Genomic DNA, 20,353 nt, shown 5'->3' on the forward strand with positions numbered 1-20,353 from the left:
GCTGGGGTTGTGGAGTGATGGGTGATGAAGGGCTTGTCTGCTACGGCATCACGGAGACGGCATGCAAATTTCCTGGGGTAAATGGGCTTGTCAGGTTCGGTGTCATGGTCATGGGCGGAACGTGCATGCGGGGAAACGAGAGGCAATCTACGGCGATTTTGACTGCTGGTCGTTCGTGGCATCTCTCGTCATGTCGCTGTGACTTCAACCCGAGCCTGCGTTTCCCCCAATGGGGACGGTTTGCCGACCTTGGCAAACAGTTTGCGGGGAAGTGGCAGTATCGCAAGACCCCCGGAGAAACCCGGCGTTTCCCTGGCGTCGGTCCGGGCCCGGTCAAGACAGAGCCAGAGCCGGCCGAGTCAAGTAACGATGAGATGGTCTCCGTTCAAGCGGAGCGTGGCCGCCCCCTCTCACAGCAAAGGGAGCAGGTTATGTTGTCCGACTTTCGCTATCTGAGGTGGACAAAGTTCAATATTGCCCCAAGCGTCAAGAGTCTGTTCGAGCAGCCCACGTGGTGCTGCCCTCACGTTCTCCGGCGTACTGCTGGAAAACAGGGTACCACGAGGACTCCAGAGCGGGCACGAGGACCGAGGAGCCAAGACCTTTTCTATCATCCCAGGCCTAGGAGTCCCCCCCCCAGGCATCGTCCCGGGACGTCCTGCGGAACCCAGGAACCCTCCGTGGGACCTCTTGGGACCTATCATCAACAACAACCCCAGCTCGGGAATTATACATGTCGCCTACAGACTCGTTCAAGCAGGAACCAGCGTCTCCTAGCGGTAGAGATGCCCCACACCACCGCTACCACGTTGGGGAGTGATTGGCGGTGACAGGGGATCGCCAGTGACGGGGACGGGGAAACACGCACTGCAGGTTGCCCTTCTCCTCACACGTGCTCTCTCTGCTCTCGACTCGATTGTTTGCCCCCCTCACCATGGCGGTGCGGATCAATGTCCCAGAAGAGAGACTTGGGAGCTTACCCGGGCCATTGGGTCTTCTGCAGGGAGCCATGGCACCGTCATCGGCGGCAGCTTCACCAGGTATAAAGGCGAGTCGGCCGCCTGGCCCAGCCGTGTCTCGCCATGTGATGTGATCGCCAGCTCCAGTTCGCAGTCCTCTCGTCCCACTCCGCCCTCCCTCAACGCTCACGATGAAGGGTTTTGCTCTCGCTGCCACCGCCGCTGCCGCCTTTGCGCCTACTGCTTTCGCGCAGTGGGCCGAGGCCGTCGGCAAGTCGATCAACTTCACGTCTGTGCCTGGCTACTTCCAGCAGGATGACCTGGCGACCAATCCCACGGGCTTCGACTATGTGAGTGCGCCGTGAACAGATGGAAAAAAGGCTGGCTGACCAAGTCTCCCGCTAACCTCGAAATCGCAGGCCACGACCAACTTTGGCCTCATCGATCGCGAGTACCCCACCGACAAGCACTTTGACCCCAAGGGCGAGAAGAGCCAGTGGCAGCGCTTCGAGGCCTGGCTCAGCTACCTGAACTCGGGCTGCCACAAGGACGGCAGCGTCACCTACAAGATCCTCTTCATGGGCCGCCACGGCGAGGGCTGGCACAACGCCGCCGAGTCCTTCTACGGTACTCCGGCCTGGAACGTACGTCCTCTATCCCTTGGTTTCGCATGGCCGTCTCTGCTTCAGAATCGGCCTCATGGAAGGGGAACGAGAATCGCTAATGGGGGAGCAGTGCTACTGGGCTGAGCAGCAGGGCAACGGCACGGCCGTCTGGGCCGACGCCCACCTCACCCCGCCGGCATCAACGAGGCCCTCAAGGCCAACAACTACTTCCGCGACCGCATCGCCACCCAGAAGATGCCCTACTTCGAGTCGTACTACGCGAGCCCCCTCGCCCGCTGCGGCCAGACGGCCAACTTCACCTTTGCCGGCCTCAACCAGCCCGCCGACCGCCCCTTCGTGCCCCTCGTCAAGGAGGGCTTCCGCGAGGGCATGACGGTGCACACGTGCAACTGGCGCGCCAACAAGACGTCCATCGCCACCGAGTTTCCCTTTTTCGAGTTCGAGGCCGGCTTCACCGAGTTTGACGAGCTCTGGCGCGAGGATGAGAACGAGACCAACGCTGCCAAGGACGCCCGCGCCCGCGCCGTCCTCGACGACGTCTTCCGCGCCGACGACAAGACGTGGCTCAGCATCACGAGCCACTCGGGCCAGATCACGAGCCTGCTCAAGGGCCTCAACCACCGCCCCTTCCGCCTCGCCACGGGCCAGATCATCCCCGTCCTCGTCAAGGCCGAGGCCGTTTCGCTACAGCCCACGGCCACGTTCCTCGCCCACGAGCCCTCAGCTACCTGCGATGCGCCGCCTGTGACGAGCCTTGCCGACAAGGGATGCGTGTGCGCCACGTCTACGTCGGCGGCGCTACCGGAGCCTACGGAGACTGACGAGTGCTCTGTGTGAGGCGCTGCCAGAGAGGAGATGAGAAGGATAGTTGATGGAAAATAATAGAATCGATTAAGTACAGCAAAAACAAATCATCTAGCATGTAAGGGGTGTTCCACACGTGAGCAGGTCGTCGGCGAGAAACACGATCTGTACCCCCTGGCCTCCTACACACGTAAGCCCATGGATCATGAACAGCCACGCCGCAATGCCCTCAGCCGTTGAAGCTCGGAGGTGGCTGGGAATATACATCGGCGCGGGATGTGCGTCTGCCATGCTTCGATCCCGGTTTGGTGTCGTGCTCAGTCTCCCCTGGCGATCCTTCGGCGCTGGTCACGTCAGAGGCGCAGGATCCTGCCCTCGAGTGATTTGGGGAGAAATCAAAGCCATTCGGCGACGACGATGACGATGAATCATTCCCCGGTGTGACGATCGAGGGAGTGCGTCGAGATGAGACGGCTGCTACACAGAGGAGATGGTCAGCACGGCGGCTCAGTAAAACGACATCTCGGGGCCCAGCGCTGTTACTCACCACCACCACCACCGCTGCCGCGAGGTCTATGTCGCCGACAGATTGCGAGCGCATTCTTCAGTAGATCGGCCTGCGTCTGGACCATCTTCCTCTCGGCCAGCACGTCCTCTGACTCTAGGGCGAGCTCTTCGACCCTTTCATCTTCCATGCGATTGACTCTGCCAGGGGTCAAGATGTCAGGCAGGCGGGTGATCAGACAACTCTCGAGCGCGAGGTACGCTACGTTCTCTGTGAAGGTCCGACGCGACATCTAGCAGAAGTGATTAGCGCCATCTCTAATGGAAGCACTCCATCAACGAGACAGAGGGAAAAAGGAAAGAAGCCCACCTCGTAATATGTCTCCATGTTGTCGATCGTCTGGTCAATGCCGAACTCATCCCTCAGCGACGGCGTCTTTTGAACAGTGCGAGCGACATCATAGCGATCCATGGTCCCCTCCACGATTCCCTCGGCCAGCGCGGATCCCATATTCTGAAGAACGTCGACAACGCGCTCAGTCACCCGCTCAACCTCCCTTATCGACATGGTCGAGTTGAACTCCGCCACAAGAGGCATTCCGAATCCGGCTTCATAAGGCAAAAGCAGCTCGTCCAGCTTGGCCTTAAGCTCCTTTTTTTTCTTTTCGAAGAAAACATCCACGCACGAGTGGAGGATTGCGTCCAGGGTCGTCTTGTCGTCACCGATGATATGTTCGAACAGCTGCTCCACGAACGACTTGCTCAGCTCGGTCACGACGTCCAGGTGGCGTTCGGCAATGCCTCGCCCAGGGCTTGGCCTGCGCCGGAACATCTGGATCGCGAGATCTGTGTTTGGTGACCCGGGGAATTCTCTTCCCTGGTTGGCGGCCGCGAGAGCCCCCATCTCTGTCTTGAGGGCCTCTTCAAAGACGGGCTCTGGCTCGGGAAACTGGAAATACTCCAATGCCTCCTGGAGATGCCCCGCGGCGGAGCGACGTCCTGTGACGGCGACGTCTCGCCAGGTGGGCCGCCGCGAAGAATCTGCTGGCTCATGCCCCTCGTCATCAGGATATGGTGGAACGCGCTGTTGAGGTTCGCAGTTCGCCGCAGCTTGCGGAGGTTTTTCTCGTCGAGGTCCCCAAAGAAGCGCTCGCCGTAGTTGCCACTGATGCGTCCCGCGATGCGCTGAAACTCCTCCGCAATGTCGACGAGGTCGCTCGCATCTCGGCTGCGTAGAGAATCCCTAGCCCAGCTGCTTGAGTATGCCTTCCTGTCCTCGATGCACGCTCAATGGCCGACACGAGGCCGGGCAGCGTCTTTGGATATGGCCGAGAAGAACCCTTTCCCAGCTTGCGCCGGAAGCTGCCAATGCCCTTGTTTCCAGGCGGGAAGTACGCCCAAGCACCCGTCTCGAAGAATTTGGCCTCGGTGGCGTCACGTTCATCGGCCGTCACGTCGCCCTCGTCTTCGGCCCTGTTCCTGAGAACGTGCCAGCCCAGGGTGAGCTGGTGCCTTGGTTCTTCGTTCCTGGCGAGCTGGAGGTATTTGGCTTCGTTAGAGAGACCTGGCTTTGGCACGTCGGGTTTCGTGATGACGCCTAGTGTACGCAGTCTCTTGGGATCGTGCTCCCTGGCCTCGTCGAGGATCCGCTGAGAGGCTAGCTGCGTGCTCGCCGAGAGCACTGCCAAAATGATGCTCTGTTCTTGAGCCATGTAGCTCTTGACGAGGCGGTTGACAACCTTGATGCCCTCGAGAGACTGCTCGCCCGTTGAAGAGTGGTAGAAACCGGGAAGGTCTACGAGTGTAAGAGATGGGACATCGGGTCCGGAAACCTCAATGCGCAGCACGTCTCGTGAGAAGCCGACATCTGATCCAGGGCGGATGCCCATGCGTTCCGTAGCCTCTTCGATTAGGGATGGAAGGCGGCTGAGGTCAAGTTCTTCCCGGTGGAAGGGCTCCTGATCTCCCGAAGACCCCTTGGCGAAGCGGATGGTGACATGAACATAGGAGGAGGAAGAGCGTCGGAGAACCAGCTCCGTGGCGAAACGCGTGCAGAGATCGCCTTTGACAGGAAAAGGGACGCGTGAGATTGCTTCTAGGACGGACGACTTGCCCGAGGACTGGTCGCCGACGACAATGATCTGTGGGAGACTGATGATGTCGCCCACGTTGATAGAACGCAGCTTGTCAATCGTGTCCAGGAGTGCCTTGGCCTCGGGGCTGTTGAGATCGTCCATGGCGGAAGCATCAAGGGCAACATTATCGGCAACTGTGGTAGCCATGTTTGAGTTGTACGAGTAGTAACGCGTGCGGAGGAGTTTGGTTGCCGCAGAGCAGAGGGGAAACAGCACGGACTAAAGGGATTACAATAAAAGTGACGCGCCTATTATGTCTTGATATTACGATGTAGAAGTAGGAGACAGAAGAGTGCAATGCAGTATTGGATCTGTTCAGCAGCAAAGAACTCTGGTGCGTGCAGTCCTTTTAACACGTTTCTTCTACCTGCTCGACATTTCTTACTCGACCATTCTTACTCGACATGAGATCAAGAACCTGGTGCTGTTGGTCATTCTTCCATTTGCCATCCCCCATGGTGTAGTTGCTGCATCGTTGTCATCCTATCTTTAGCAACAGTGTTGGTGCACACATGCAATATCAATGGCGGTTGGTAGCAGGTTTGGTGCCTGAAACCCATGGTCGTACTGACTGTGGGCAGAATGGACCGGAGTCATATGGCAGCTCCAACCAAATGGCAGACCCATGAGACAAATGTGGCTGGATGTCTGCAGGACCCTGGATTGCGTGATAGGTCTATGCCGTGGGCCAGCGCCTAAATCATTCGTGAACATGGGCGGAGCTACAGCCAACATGGTTGCATCCCAAGCTCAGCCTCTTTGGCGGCCAAGCGATGACCTGTCATGTCGAGATGCACTAGTCCCGGCCATGGCCGAATGTGGGTTCGCCATAAAACATTACAGGGGAACAGTACCTGAAGCCTATCTTCGGAACTGAAAGTTTAATTGCCTCTTCACCGTCTTGGCACTTCAGCCTTGGATGGTAGGTGAAAATGCTGCGTTTTTGAACTACCTTTTCAGCCCCGACTACTGCCTTGGCTGGGCGACTGGTACGCGACCGCAACACGGAGTTTAGGCACCTAAAGATGGCCTGCTTCTAGGACTACAAGAAGCATCTCAGACCTGATGTTTCAGCTAGCACCCAAACCACTTCCTCCCTCCAATATTGCAGCACTGGTTTCCTCGAATACCGATCTAACCAGAAGCCCCCGAAGTGCAGGCAAGTCCAAGGTTGCTTGGAGTACTGGCACACAACACCGTGTTGGCACCGCTGGGTGCTGTGACGCTGAACCGCTTCACCGTGATGCCACATGTTCCCGAAGGAGAGCAGTTGATGTTGGCTACGTTGTTCTTGTAGTGCCCCGAGGTGGTGCCGGTGAAGCCGTCAAGAACGATACCCTGCATGTTAGCCGCGGCAGGATGCGCCGCGCAGTCGGCCGTCGTGGTGGACTGGTAGCAGGTAAGGACGCGGAAGGCATAATCGCACTTGTCGCAGATGATGTCTTGCCATGTGACGTTGCTGACGCTGGCGCTGCCGTGGCCCGATGAACTGTCAAAGAACTTGATGCCGGCGGCCTTGTCCGAGCTGGCGACTGTGCAGTTCTTGAAGATGCTGTTCGTGACAACGTCGTTGGCCCCCGGGGTGCCGGCAAGGCTGCCGACGGAGAGGCCGTGCGAACCAGTGCAGGTGACGCCCTCGACATGCACCTGATCAGCTCCAGGCTTCAGAACCACGCAGTCATCGTCATTGGTGACCTGCGAGTTGAGCACCCTGACGTTCGATGCGGGCCCAATGTCAAAACCGTCAGTGTTGTGGGCGACGTTGGCCGAGGTGCTCACAGAGTGCAGAGTGAGATCGGAGTAAGTGATGTCTTTCGAGTTGCCGTTCGTGACGATGTGGAACATGGGCGCATCCTTCAGCGTGAACCCACTGAAGTGGATGTTATTGCATCCCTCGACCCGAATGAGCTTGGGCCGAACATAGTCGGTCGCTGTGATGATGTGGTCCCCTACTTTGGTGTTAGGAGGTCTGCTTTTATGTGCGAATGCCGACATAAAGACCACATGCTCGGCGGCTTTGGTGGCACTCACAGCTTGCTTGGCCGTTGCCGTTGATGGTGCCTGACCCTGTGATAGTCGCACCGGTGATCTTAGATAGGGAGATGACCTGTGATTTGCCGTTCCAGTAATTGAAATCGGTCGACACGGATAGCACGCCGTCTAGCTGCAGCGTACATCCAGTACAGCCGGCGAAAGACAGCTGACTGTTGATATGATAGGTTTGGTCAGCGGGAATCAGAATTGTGCCACTTGCGCAGCTCTTTATGGCAGACTGTATGGCCGGCACATCGTCAACAGTACTTGACCCGCCTGCTGTCGGGGTACACGTTGTGGCTCGGGGATGGAGGGCTACACGATCCGGTGTTAGGGGGACTGGCTCAGAAAAGGCAAGGCCATTGAGGCTACTCAAGAGGGCAGAGATGACGGTCAATCTTGTGAACATGGCTGCTAGAATCTGGGTGATGGCGTTCAAGAAGATGTATTTGAGAATGATCTTGAGAAGAATGGTCTTTTACGAAAGACGAAACTGTGACGGCTATATATACTGCTCGAAAGACAACCCTTCATGTGTCTGGGGTCTTTCGCAATGCCGATGCCGTGTTGTTAAGCATGCCGAACACTGATGATATTTTGCGCTAATGCCATATTGCCAAGAAGTCTGGACTCTTGGAACGCTGCAGTAGACTTGCATCACACTAGGGGCACCTGAGCATGAGTCGTCGTGTCAACATTGGTGGAACTCTGGGTGGTCTGTTTGCAACAGGGCTGTCAAGTGTGGTTCCCTTCTCGAAGCGGACGACAGGGAGGGGGGAGTGTCGGGTAAAGAGCCTTGACCCGGGCACCCACAGCAGCAGTAATGACTGATGCTGCAAGACTCATATGGGATTCGTACGCAAGACTACTTGACACTATCGTTTGATACCGTTCCGGACATATGAGTGACTATAGTTGTACCATACCTAAAGCCATTTGTAACTACCTGTAGTTGGCGCGTGCGTGAAGCTATGTGTAACTATGATTGGTCCCCAAGGTCAGTCATACGATGTCGAGCAGGATCCTCCCGCATGGCAGTGTCGTACTGACTTTTCCTGGACACGCTTTGCGGCAGCATCTGAAGCGCAAGTAGCTGAGACTACTCCATGAGGCCAAGAAACCGCATTGAGACAATGTGTAGATGCAATTGAAAATCATGCTGAATGTGTAGGCCGTAGGCCTCTGCAACCAATCTGATACCACCCCCCATGCGATGCATGCTTTGCGTCGCGTGGACATGGATCCGAACCGCCTCCCCATGTATAGTCTAATTGATTGTGTAGCCTTCATGCAATCTCATTGGAAACCACCGGCCCTGATGTCTAAATGCATCACCCATCCCGACAGGAAATCGACCATGGATGCACCACCTAGGCACGGATCACCGGCCGACTGGAGAGACGGCAGCCCGCTATGCCAAGACGGGATGGCGCAAGCCAAGACGCGCGTTCATCCTGACAGCTGCGGCACTTCCCCACCGACACATCGGAGCGTCGTCCTCGGCAGACCATGGCCATGACTAGCGATGGTAATGGAGATTATCGCCGCAGGTTTTCATCCGACTGTGCCGAGAAACCCATGGTACTGGAATTTTCCACGAAAGGAAAACGACAAAAGGGGCCCGCTTCAAAACCTAAAAGGAAGAGACCCAGCCGTTGCTCGCCGCAGGCCAGTTCTGACCTAGACAGTTGTCCTGTGGTGGAGGTCGTGAAGCTGAATCTGGGGTAAAGGAGGACTCCTTTTCCCCGCATCACTCATATCCTGGCCCATGGAAATTTGTCTACCTCAGAGGCTCTCGTGACTAGGCTCTCCCTCCACCCTAGACATGAGGAAGAAGCTCATCCATCACCTGGCTCGTACATGTAGGAGTAGTGCACAAGCCCCCGGATGTCCGGCACAGACGGAAAAACCAAGATGCGGCCCTAATCCATTTCCACGGGTCCCCGATAGATACGTTAGCATGTCATTGGCTCTCAAGCCATATGGCTGCAGGGATCCATGACCTGTCTCCTGTTCAAATTAAGCAGACCTTAATCTTGCGCCAAAACATGGAGATCATGAAGGATAGTAGCTCAGATGAGTAGAGACGATATAAGAAAGGATCACAGACCGCGTGAAAATATGAACTCAGAGCCCTTTTCCAACATCTCGACATCAGTCTCTCGCCACATTTGATCAATCATCATGCTCGTCTCAGTCAGTGCCTTGTCATTCGCATGGCTGGCGGCAGCTGTTCAAGGCGCCGTTTGTGCAGCACCAGCCAAGGCCTCAATTGTGCGCCCCAACATCAAGGCTTGGCCACTCAATCCCGGCAATCTTCACTTGAACTCCCCCGCTCGTTCAGCCGACAAAGTTTGCTATGTCAAGCCCAGTTGCGTTGGCAAGGACGACGCCGCCGCCATCCTCAAGGCTTTCCAGCAGTGCAACAATGGAGGAACGGTCGTTTTGGACCGCAACTACACCATCGCATCACCACTAGACTTGACGTTCCTGAATGCCATTGATGTTGCTATCACAGGCACCATCAATTTCAGTGACAACATGACGAGCTGGGCGGATCACATGTCCAAATACGCCTACCAGGATCCCTTGCATGTGGCGCTTCGGCGGTAAAGACGTCAACATCTACGGCCAAGGAGTGGGTGTCATCAACGGAAACGGTCAAGCGTGGTGGGATGCGTTTGCCGCCAACTCGGCTCTGCTCCGCCCGATTCTCTTCGTTGTTGACGGACTGCACGGTGGCTCAGTGACTGGCCTGAACATGCGCAATCCTCCTGATGTAAGTCACGTGTCCCAAGCGAACCTTTCGATGTGAGACCAGTGCACCAAGCTAATGATTACAAGTGGTTCAACTTGATCGCAAATAGCTCCAACATCGTTGTGAGCGACCTCGATCTGAGGGTCAAGGTAATGAATTCCCAAGACTTCGACATGGGTGCATCAACTGACAGATCCTCCAGAGCGTTAGCAAGAACATCGCTAAGAACACTGATGGCTGGGATACCTACCGTTCAGATTCCATCGTGATTCAGAACTCGGTCATTAACAACGGTGATGATTGCGTTTCATTCAAGCCCAACAGCACCAACATTGTGGTTCAAGGCCTCCAGTGCAACGGCTCTCACGGAATTTCCGTTGGTTCTCTGGGCCAGTACATTGACGAATTTGACATCGTGGAGAACGTCTATGTTTACAACATTTCGATGGCCAACGCCTCAGATGGAGCCCGTATCAAGGTCTGGCCGGGGATGTACACGCCTTTCCAGCCCACTTTGTCAGGTGGTGGCGGCTCAGGCTACGTCAAGAATATTACCTATGACGGCCTCTTCAACACCAATAACGACTGGGCAATTGAACTCACCCAATGCTATGGCCAGAAGAACCTGACCCTCTGCAATCAATATCCCGTGAGTTGAAAGAGAGGTCTCACTCAACACCAAAATGCAACGACTGACGTCCACAGTCGAACATGATCATCCAAGACGTTGTCTTCAAGAACATGTGGGGCACGACATCCAAGTCCCATGACCCTAATGTCGGCACGCTTGTCTGCAGCGCACCAGGGGTAAGCCAATGTGGGCGCTCGTCGTGTTGGAGAAAGGTAGCTGACCGTTCTCAACAGCTCTGCAAAAACATCCGAGCCCAAAATATTACCGTCACACCCCCGAGCGGTAAACCGGCCAAATTCATTTGCACCAACCTAGACAACTCACTGCTTGACATCACCTGCAGCTAAACTTTCGAGACTTGAGCGAATAGACTGTACATAAATTGGTGTAAGAAAAAGAACAGAATTAAGTGAACTGAAAGCAGTGATGATACAGTTGGATTAGGCTTGTGTTCTTGTCAGAAGTTGAATTTTTCTGTACTGCCTTGGGTTACGACACCCGTAGTTGGCTATCCGTCGATCCGTTCCTCATCAACGTGCATCTTTCTACCCACTCTATCAATTGTGCTCCCGCTTCTCTGCAGTTAGGAACTTGAAGCATCGTATCAGTAACTGTTGCGTTCAGCGAACAATACCCAACGCCCATTTGCTGGACGACCTTTGAGCCATTTACCTGATAGATGCGTTCGTCGGCCTTCGATTTCCTAGACCCAGGCTCACCAATCGGAATGCGACTTGCAGGCTCTGAATGGTGCTCTCTCGCTATGTCCGCTGCGGCCTGCCAGTCAAAGTGGTGAGCAACGAGATATCTCTGGCCGCTTGTCTCGGGTGTCTCAATAGCTGCCCTGGTGATCGCAGCACAGTCACCAGCGTCGACACAGCCACCAAATATAAGTGCTGGCATAGATATGGCATCAACGATTGCCCATAGCATAGCGCCGGTCGATGTTGTTTGTGTTGATCCAATTCGACCCAGGTGCGGCCCTAGGATCATAGAAGGATTGATGCAAACGAGATCAAAGCTCCGCTTATTCTGGCTGAACCAATCCCATACCGCGCGTTCTGAAAGAGACTTGGAAGCGATGTACAGTTCGCTGCGGTTCTCTATTGCCGCTGCCTCATCGGATGTGATCAGATTGAAATCTTTCTCCGAATACGCGTAGCCCTGTCGAAAGCCCTGAGCAGGGTTCAACATGGCCGAGAACGAGAACAAGTGAACAACTCTTCGGCATGAGAACGAAGTCAACCACGATACTGCATCCAGGGTGGCGATTGCACCTTGAATGGCAGGGTTCAGCATGTCCCGAATGTTGTCTTGACCAACGCCATGCACAGGGCTAGCGGTACGGATGACAGCTGTGATCGTATCGTCGAGGGCATCATTATACTTTTCAGAGTCCGTAATATCGGTCACGATTGCGATTTCTAACCGAGAACACCAGTAGCTGGGGAACGTTTCGCGAACTTTGTCACTGACATTCTGTGATCGTACAGCGCCTCTGACTCGGTAGTCGCTTTGTAAGAGTTCGTTGATGATATGCAGAGCAGTGTAGCTGTTTGCACCTATTACTAGAATCGTTTGCTCGGACGAAGACACCATTTTGAATGATGTTGATGACAGAAAGATTCTCTTGCCTGGTTTGAGTCATCAGGTCGAACATTTGTAAAATCTGATTTGATGGCCCTGGCAGGAGCATTTCACCCCTATCCGCCCTTGCTCAAGTGTGATTTGTCTTCAACCGCGATCTGGAGACCCCAGGCGAAAGTATGACACTTCAAAGAGTCTCCTATGAATTTATGCCTGTTCTCATTGGCCTCTGGCATTGCCAGGAACGGGGATGGTCCCTTAACTGGATCAGTCATTTTAATTAGCCATGTTCTGTTGCTCTTATGTTCAAAGATCGGATTGAGGGGACCTTGAAGGCCTGACACGGCTTTCCTTATCTAAGCGAGTTTATTTCGGCGACGTATTGAAGTTTCTTGGACGAACTATCGAACTGGCTATCAAGGTTCCGAGCCGACAACCGAGGAAGGATACAGGGCCTTCAGCGAGACCCTTGATAGGATCTGGCATGTCGCGTGGCTCGATCTGCGAATGGGACCCCAAAACGTGCACAATGAGGATCGCGGTTCGCATGCGGTTTGATCAGTTACGGCTTTCCGGGCTGGGAGGGCTGACATTTCAGATCTCAAGGGGGGTTGGACGCCCTGGACTCAACAATGCACTCAAAACGCCTCGCGAATGACTTCGCAGGTGTCAGTAAATGGAAGCCAAGTCCTAAGGAGCTTGGTTCTTGCAAAAAGAAGAAAAAGAAGAAAAGATGTATGAGTTGATTCTGCTTGACGATGATTCCATTCGCGGGTAACATCATGTAGTGAGGTGTTTTGCGGACCATTGAGGCAAATGGCACTCAACCATCATCATAACACCGCAGGTATCCACTAAGACGCAATGCGAATGTCACCTCACGCTTTTGGGTCCAGACCGTTGGAAAACAAGAACAAAATCAACCACGGATACAACCTTACCTGCAGGTACGACGGGTCAATTTACCCGAATTGGCAGGCTATGGATCCATATGCTTCTTTGAAGCACCCGGATGGTCAACAATGATAGGTGTCGGCGTCCTTTGTACCGGCATTCAGACGGATGTCAGGGCGTGGTAGAGAGACCGATGGACCACGTGCGATATGTTCTGGAATCAAGCGATGCATACTTAAGGCTCGGCGTGGCTGTTGGCTTCGGCTCATCGCGTCCATCCTCACCCAACGACAGTGATCGACACCCGACGAAATGCGTCTACCAAGCTTTCTTCTTGCCCTGCCCCTAGCAGCGGCGACAATTCAGGACGTTATCCAAGCCCGGGATGACGAGAATGCCGGAGGTACTCCGTCCCCGGTGATCAAAAGGTTCATTATTGAGGCAGAACCGGTGAGCTCTAGAACTTATCAACTCAGCTATGACGCTTCCAGCTGATTTCTCCATGATAGGGTACCCCGTTGGCCGACCTGTCGCGGAAAATTGAGGCGAACGGTATCAAGGTCTTGAAAGCTTTTGACTCGGATGTCTTTGCTGGGCTCAGTATCGAGACCGAACATGAAAATGTGGACTCTCTGCAGGAGGTCACCGAAGTAGCACGAGCTTGGCCTGTCAACAGGTTCAAGCTAGCAGCTGTCGACGTATCTACCTTAAGCCATGATGCCATGGCCGGGAATTGGTCTGTACACCAGGCCACCGGGGTAGACAAGCTTCATGAGGCGGGACTATTTGGCAAAGGTGTCAAGATTGGTGTCATCGACTCAGGGATCGATTACAATCATACAGCAGTGAGTGCTCCAGTGGAATGTTTGACTTATCTCGTTTGTTTCTTCGCAGCTCACTGGTTCTTATCAGCTTGGTGGAGGAATTGGGCCTGGGTTCAAGGTCATCGGTGGTTATGACTTGGTTGGCCAGAGTAAGCTCATTGAGCGGCTTTGATCCCGCCATGCCTGTTTTGCTGACCGCCCAACGCAGATTACAACGGCAAGAATGCCAAGGTGCCTGATGATGACCCAATGGACACAATCGGTCACGGTACTCATGTTGCTGGCATTATTGCTGCCAAAAGCGAGCAGTAAGTCGCCTGGACAGCCTCGACCACGGGCGTATGCATGCATGGACTAATCGGTTCCAGTAATGTCGGTGTTGCGCCAGAGGCGACGTTGCTGGCATTCAAGGTTTTCGGAGCTGTGAGACGCCATCGCTTGCAAAACGCTGAGGGACGGCCAATGTGCTGATTTCTACTTCTAGGTGGACGGAACTGATGAGGATTCATTGGTTGATGCACCCTCCATGGCGTATGAGGCTGGTGTGCGTGACTCCAAGTGTTGTCTTCCTCCTCAATTGCTTCCTCGGCACTAATCTCGGTTTCAGGTCGACATAATTACAGCAAGTGTGGCTCGCGCAGCGGGCTTTTCTGACGGTCCATGGGCCTCGATCTGCTCGAGAATTGTTGACAAGGGCGTTGTCGTTACCGTTGCGGCGGGAAACGACGGAGAAAACGGACCTTTTTACGCAAGCAGTGGCTCCTCTGGAAACAACGTATTAGCTATCGCTTCAGTCGAAACAGGTGTTGTTCCTGCGCGTCCGTGGAACGCAAAGTTCTCACTTGACGGAAAGTCCGACAATGTGCAGCTGGGCTACATCCCATCCGTCAACCGCCCTTTATGGAACATCACCGGTCTGCCAATCGTAGCCATCACTCTCAATGCATCAGTAGCAGATGACGCCTGCAAACTTCCAGCCGATACACGAGACCTTTCCGGTTCTGTTGTTCTCGTTCGGAAAGGCACTTGCAATCTGTACGACAAGCAAGACAATCTGGAAAGGTTTGGTGCTCGTTGGATTCTCCTCTACAACAATAACGACAGGCCGTTCTCGACAGTCATGACCTCTACCCGCAAGTCTCAGATGGTCATGATCGACTCAAAGACCGGCGCCACTATCATCGACGCCATCAAGGCTGGGGCTAATGTCACAGTCGACTTCACTGTCCCCAGAGATGACTCTTGGCGAGTAGGTTTTAATGACGTTGCCAGAGGTATCCCTTCCTACACCACGAGCTGGGGAGCCACCAACGAACTGCAAATCAAGCCAGATGTTGCCGGTCCCGGTGGCAAGATTTGGAGCACTGCGCCCGGTAATAAGTTTGCGCAAATGAGTGGAACCTCAATGGCGACGCCTTACATCGCTGGAGTGGCTGCGCTGTACATTAGCAAGTTTGGGGGCCGTTCTGTTCATGGATCTGGATTTGCGAAGCAGCTCGGAGACCGCATCATTGCCAGCGGTACTTCGGTTCCCTGGCAGATTTTCGAAGCAGTCGGCTTGCCCAAAGACTTTGGCTTTCTTGCTCCAGTTGCTCAGGTTGGGTCCGGCTTTATTAACGCCACGAAGGTCTTGGAGTATCAGACAACTCTGTCGTTCGAAAGGTTCAACCTCAACGACACCAATAACTTTGAGCGATACCACAAGGTGGACATCACGAACAAGGGCGAAAAGGACGTCACCTACACCTTCCGACTTGAGCCGGCCGGTGGCTTTAATGCCCAAGGGCGTACTCCTGGTCTCCTTGGCGATATCCTCGACACGCGCCCGAGTAACATGGTTCCGCGTGTGACCTTTCCAAGTGGAACCTTCCGCGTGCGAGCGGGCGAGACAAAGACAGCCCAGTGAGCATTATCTTTCATCTTCCAACAAGATCGCAACAAGATCGCAATGAATTCTAATCAAAGAACCAGGTTCAACTTCATGTACCCCGAGGTCGCAGATACATCTCTGTTGCCAATTTACAGTGGCAAAGTCATCATCGAGGGAAGCAATGGCGAGAGTCTCGGCATACCATATCTCGGTAAGCGATTTTGACCTTTAACCTGGTCATTTCTAATGCTGTCAGGTGCGGCTTTCGACCTCAAAAAGAGCCTCAGGCGTAACCTGTTCCCGGCATCTTACCCCTCCGCTCGCAGTGGCCCGAAGGGGGAGGGCATCGACAAATACCACAGGTGAGACCTCGGCGGCGCGGGTTTCTAATTGGCTGTTCCTGACAGAATATAGCTTCGCCTTCAACACAAGCAGAGCAGCTCAGGACTTCCCGAAAGTCTATGCCCAGTTCCGATGGGGAGTGAAGGAGCTTCGCTGGGACGTACGTCATACTAAGTGAAGCTGCAGACGCCACGCTGACAACAACCCTAGATCTATGATACAAACTACCAGGAAAAGAACTGGAAGTACCCTCCTGTCGTGGGCCAGAACGGCTACGTCGGCTCTGCCACATTCTCTCCCTATGCTTCTTCCTTTAGCAATTTCGATCCGGCCACGATGGACAAGAATCGTGTCCTTCCTTTCCCCGTAGGTGATATTGAACGTACCACGTCCTGGGAGGAAGCCACGGAACGGTTCTGGTGGCTAGGCAAGCTGGCCAACGGCACAGACATTGCGCCTGGCAATTACACGTAAGAAAACTTCCTGGCGCATGGGTTCTCTTCTTTTCTCGAGCTGACAAGGCCGATGTTGCGTAGAATGAGGTTCGCAGCTCGTCTTCCGTTCAGCAACCCTGATCATTCCGACAACTGGCATATCTGGGACACGCCTAAGATCCAGGTTCGACCTCTACAGTGAGAGGCCCGGTAGTGGCACTCACGACGCAGGGTGTAGATTAGTTGAACAAGAACGAAAGATAGCCCAGCTGGACGCAATCGCTCGTAGGAGTAATTAAACCCGAAAGACTGCCCCTCGCTCAGGAACATCAAACTCTAATTTGTGTCCGTCGCCCATGTCGGCTCCGCTGATTCATGACCCTGGCATGCTTTGTCACAGCCTTGGAGAAGCACGTCAGCCGCAAAAATGGAGAAAAAGAATCACTAGACTCGTTTGCCGTGCCTGGCATCCGAGCCTCCCATATAGATTAGTAGCCTAACCCCTCGCACGTGGAATGTGACCTCTTCCCCACACCACCGTGAGTGTGTGACCCGTCACCGTGGCGCTGCAAGGACTCCCCGCCCCGCATTTACCGAGCCCGAGCCGCTGAACTGCCCGTGGGGCCCCGGACCCCAAGTCATCCTCTCTATAATAACGTGTGCTTGTTCACCCAATACGACACTGAGGTTTTCCAATGCAGACAAGCTTTGACTCAACATGGCCGACTCACAGTTCACGTTCAGCAACCTAATTAACGGGGTGCTGAGGCCCGGTGCCTCGGTCACCCAGGGCATCAACCCTTCTGACAGAAAGCCGTTGTGGGATGTTCCCTTGGCTTCCCGACAGGATCTCGAAGACGCAGTCGCTGCGGCCAAGGATGCTTTCCCGGCTTGGAAGAAGACCACTTGGGCGGAGAGGAGTCGCATCGTTAGCGCGATACGCGACGTTCTGCTTGAGAATTCAGAGCAGATGGCGACTCTGCTGACCAAAGAGGTCGGCAAGCCAGTATGAGCTGTCTTGGAACGGGAAGGCGAGAGACTTGACTGATTGCTTCTCAGATCGAATTTGCGAGGATTGAGGTTGATCACTCTAGCAACTTCCTTCAATTCAACGGTACGCTCCCGAGTTTCCGTTAAGGCGAAATGGCTAACATTCAACAGCGGGATTGCCCGAGCCGGAGGAGAAGATCACGCTGGACGACGAAACACTCCGTCTCAGTATCAGACAGCAGCCAGTCGGCGTTGTCGTGGCTATCTGCCCCTGGAACTTTCCTCTGGTCCTGGCAGTGGCCAAGATCGCCGCGGCCTTGATTACCGGCAATTGCATCATTCTGAAGCCCTCGCCATTCACACCTTACTCCGTCCTCAAGTTCGCAGAGTTGACCAACCATCTCCTGCCGAAGGGTGTGCTCCAGGTGCTGCATGGCGATGCGAACCTCGGTCCGTGGATGTGCTCCCACCCCGGCGTCGACAAGATCACCTTCACTGGGTCCACAGCGACAGGCAAGAAGATCATGGTGAACGCCGCCGAGACGCTCAAGACCATCACTCTGGAGCTCGGCGGAAACAGCGCGAGTATCGTCTGCGGCGACGTCAACCCCAAGATCGTGGCGCCACAGGTTGCTATGGGGGCATTCTTCAACTCGGGCCAGTACTGTCTCGCGAGCAAGCGGATCTACGTCCACGAAAGCATCTACGATGAGTTCCTTGCCGAAATTGTCAGCACTGTGAAGGGCTGGAAGGTCGGGCCCACATCCGATCTCGAAGAAGGCATCATGCTGGGCCCCGTGCAGAACGAGATGCAGTACGGCATCGTGCACTCCTTCTTCAGTGAGGCTGTCGACAATGGGTTCAAGTTTGCGCTTGGAGGACCCATCCCCAAAGCCGAGGATGTCAAGAACTTTATTGTGCCGCCTGCCATCATCGACAACCCTCCGGACGAGTCCCTAGTTGTGAAAGGCGAGGCTTTCGGTATGTCTCACTATCCTCATCATCTTTCCTTGTCCCATACCCATTGGTTAATTTTGCAAAGGCCCCATTCTCCCGATTTTGAAGTGGTCTACCGAAGACGAGGTGCTCAAGCGCGTGAACGACACGCAAACGGGCTTGGGCGGTACTGTCTGGTCGTCTGACCTCGTGCGAGCGCGGGCCATCGCCGAGAGGGTCGAATCAGGCACCATCTGGATCAACAGCTTTGAGAAGCCGCTGCCGCACGCTCACCTCAACGGTCACAAGGAGAGCGGCGTCGGCGGCGAATGGGGAGCGGAGGGTCTGGGATCGTACCTCAAGCCACAGGTCATCCACTCGTACAAGGCTTCGCCAGTGTAGATTAGTGCGTGTTCCAAATTCCAAATTCAATGCATAAAGTACCGCCATCAGGCAACACGTTATTCATGTGTCAACCTCGGGCTCGGTAGTTACACTAGGCATAATCGCCAACATCCCGGCGAAGAAGCCGAAAACATGAGCCACGTTGTGACGTTTGGGGATGCGGGGGATTTCTCCACCCCCACCAAGTTGCTTTGACCCTCTAGTGCCCAGCTTATCCAGCTACCAGTTTGGTGAGCTGGGGGCTTCGGCAACTGGCATGCGGAGACTTGCCGTTCCCCACCGTGCCAGGGGTCTGATCTGGCCTAAAGTCGTGATAAAGAAGGTAACTTCATGCCGTCTTGACTCCCAAAACTTATCATTAGTATTCTTGGGCGGGGAAAACAAGTCATGGCATCATCGCAGTCAGCTTCTGTCGTGGTGGTGAGTGCTCTCATTCCCCTCTCCACTCAAGCTCACCATGACCAACCTGACTTGATTATCGCAGAGAGACGGGGCGAACTTTGAGTTCCAAGTCCGAGACGTTCCCATTCCAGAGATCAAACCCAGCGAGATCCTCGTGAAGCTCTCAGCGACCGGTGTCTGCGGAACAGATCTCGGTCTCGCGGCCGGCTACCTGGGTCCCAGCTGCGATATTCTGGGCCATGAAGGTGTCGGCCGCGCCGTCGCCGTGGGCGCCGCCGTCGACCCAGCCATCGCCAAGGTCGGCGACCGCATCGGCGTCACCTGGGTCCGCGACGCCTGCGGCCGCTGCTTCTCGTGTCGCGAGCCTGGCGGCGAGACGCGGTGCCTCGAGCAGCTCAACTCGGGACGCAAGATTGACGGCACCTTCGCCGAGTACTGCGTCGTCCCAGGGCGCTTCGCGCTCGTGTTGCCGGAGGATCCGGCGCTGCCTGACGAGCTCGTCGCGCCCGTGCTCTGCGGGGGCGTCACGGCGTACAAGGCGCTGAAGATTTGCGGTGCGACCCCTGGCCAGTGGGTCGTCATTTCTGGCGCCGCTGGCGGCGTCGGCGCCCTCGGCATCCAGTACGCCGTGGCCATGGGCTACCGCGTCGCTGCCATCGACGTGGGTACCGAGAGGAAAGATTACTGCCTTGGGCTCGGGGCCGAGATCTATCTCGATGCGCTGTCGAAGGATGTGGTTCAACAGTTGAAGGATGCCACGGATGGCGCTGGAGCCAAAGCCGTTATCGTGTCGTCTGGGTCGGGCGCGGCGTACCAGGCGGGCCTCGCCATGCTGGCCATGTTTGGAACTCTTGTTTGCGTTGGCATCCCGCCGCCGGGTCAAGGGCTGGACTTGCATCCTCTAGTTGTCATCGACAACAGTATCACGATCATCGGCAGTGCTGTGGGGACTCGGACAGATGTTATTGAGGCTCTCGAATTCGTGAAGAGGGGGCGCGTCAAGCCGTTAGTGAACCTCGTCAAGCTTGGGGACCTTGACCAGGTCATTCGCAAATTGGCAACGGTATGTACCCCACCTTCAACGTTCTTTATTCCGTGGCTGATACTTGTAGACCACCGGAAAATATGTCGTCAAGCTTTGATGCATTGGCTGCGGTCGTGAGATGAGGGGAGGCCGTCATTGAGATGGGCAACACTAGCATTGAGTGATACTATAAC

General features: G+C 54.9%; 9 protein-coding genes across 9 annotated transcripts in view; 5 read left to right on the forward strand and 4 right to left on the reverse strand.

Annotated features, from left to right (window-relative positions):
• Positions 1-106, reverse strand: part of VDBG_08429 (predicted protein) — a gene marked incomplete at both ends in the record, with an annotated part of 1,310 nt that extends 1,204 nt beyond the window's left edge. The window contains one exon of the mRNA XM_003001338.1: positions 53-106. Within this exon, the coding sequence (XP_003001384.1) occupies positions 53-106 (54 nt within the window). The remainder of the gene's footprint in view (positions 1-52) is intronic.
• A 1,044-nt stretch (positions 107-1,150) lies between these two features.
• On the forward strand, positions 1,151-2,422 carry VDBG_08430 (phosphoglycerate mutase family protein; the record flags this gene model as incomplete). The annotated part of the gene is made up of 4 exons (XM_003001339.1): positions 1,151-1,309; positions 1,379-1,603; positions 1,695-1,730; positions 1,772-2,422. 4 exons carry the CDS (start codon positions 1,151-1,153, stop codon positions 2,420-2,422), a joined length of 1,071 nt encoding a protein of 356 aa, XP_003001385.1.
• Positions 2,423-2,500: 78 nt separating this feature from the next.
• On the reverse strand, positions 2,501-5,175 carry VDBG_08431 (interferon-induced GTP-binding protein Mx; the record flags this gene model as incomplete). Its single annotated transcript, XM_003001340.1, has 4 exons — positions 2,501-2,733; positions 2,937-3,186; positions 3,264-3,977; positions 4,060-5,175. 4 exons carry the CDS (start codon positions 5,173-5,175, stop codon positions 2,501-2,503), a joined length of 2,313 nt encoding a protein of 770 aa, XP_003001386.1.
• A 987-nt stretch (positions 5,176-6,162) lies between these two features.
• On the reverse strand, positions 6,163-7,471 carry VDBG_08432 (polygalacturonase-2; the record flags this gene model as incomplete). The annotated part of the gene is made up of 2 exons (XM_003001341.1): positions 6,163-6,977; positions 7,060-7,471. 2 exons carry the CDS (start codon positions 7,469-7,471, stop codon positions 6,163-6,165), a joined length of 1,227 nt encoding a protein of 408 aa, XP_003001387.1.
• Positions 7,472-9,246: 1,775 nt separating this feature from the next.
• On the forward strand, positions 9,247-10,798 carry VDBG_08433 (polygalacturonase; the record flags this gene model as incomplete). The annotated part of the gene is made up of 5 exons (XM_003001342.1): positions 9,247-9,671; positions 9,930-9,969; positions 10,023-10,469; positions 10,526-10,627; positions 10,685-10,798. The coding sequence occupies 5 exons, from the start codon at positions 9,247-9,249 to the stop codon at positions 10,796-10,798; spliced, it is 1,128 nt and encodes a 375-aa protein (XP_003001388.1).
• Positions 10,799-11,008: 210 nt separating this feature from the next.
• VDBG_08434 (ketoreductase) lies at positions 11,009-12,050 on the reverse strand (the record flags this gene model as incomplete). The annotated part of the gene is made up of 2 exons (XM_003001343.1): positions 11,009-11,041; positions 11,124-12,050. 2 exons carry the CDS (start codon positions 12,048-12,050, stop codon positions 11,009-11,011), a joined length of 960 nt encoding a protein of 319 aa, XP_003001389.1.
• A 1,194-nt stretch (positions 12,051-13,244) lies between these two features.
• VDBG_08435 (serin endopeptidase) lies at positions 13,245-16,442 on the forward strand (the record flags this gene model as incomplete). Its single annotated transcript, XM_003001344.1, has 10 exons — positions 13,245-13,382; positions 13,442-13,777; positions 13,845-13,905; positions 13,965-14,064; positions 14,125-14,179; positions 14,364-15,658; positions 15,728-15,837; positions 15,883-15,988; positions 16,041-16,128; positions 16,179-16,442. 10 exons carry the CDS (start codon positions 13,245-13,247, stop codon positions 16,440-16,442), a joined length of 2,553 nt encoding a protein of 850 aa, XP_003001390.1.
• A 678-nt stretch (positions 16,443-17,120) lies between these two features.
• VDBG_08436 (aldehyde dehydrogenase) lies at positions 17,121-18,730 on the forward strand (the record flags this gene model as incomplete). Its single annotated transcript, XM_003001345.1, has 4 exons — positions 17,121-17,408; positions 17,462-17,516; positions 17,564-18,373; positions 18,435-18,730. The coding sequence occupies 4 exons, from the start codon at positions 17,121-17,123 to the stop codon at positions 18,728-18,730; spliced, it is 1,449 nt and encodes a 482-aa protein (XP_003001391.1).
• A 390-nt stretch (positions 18,731-19,120) lies between these two features.
• Positions 19,121-20,277, forward strand: VDBG_08437 (alcohol dehydrogenase; the record flags this gene model as incomplete). Its single annotated transcript, XM_003001346.1, has 3 exons — positions 19,121-19,153; positions 19,218-20,198; positions 20,248-20,277. 3 exons carry the CDS (start codon positions 19,121-19,123, stop codon positions 20,275-20,277), a joined length of 1,044 nt encoding a protein of 347 aa, XP_003001392.1.
• Between the last annotated feature and the right edge of the window lie 76 nt (positions 20,278-20,353).

This window comes from Verticillium alfalfae, genomic scaffold (assembly GCF_000150825.1).
Source record: "Verticillium alfalfae VaMs.102 supercont1.12 genomic scaffold, whole genome shotgun sequence".
NCBI lineage: Eukaryota > Fungi > Ascomycota > Sordariomycetes > Glomerellales > Plectosphaerellaceae > Verticillium > Verticillium alfalfae.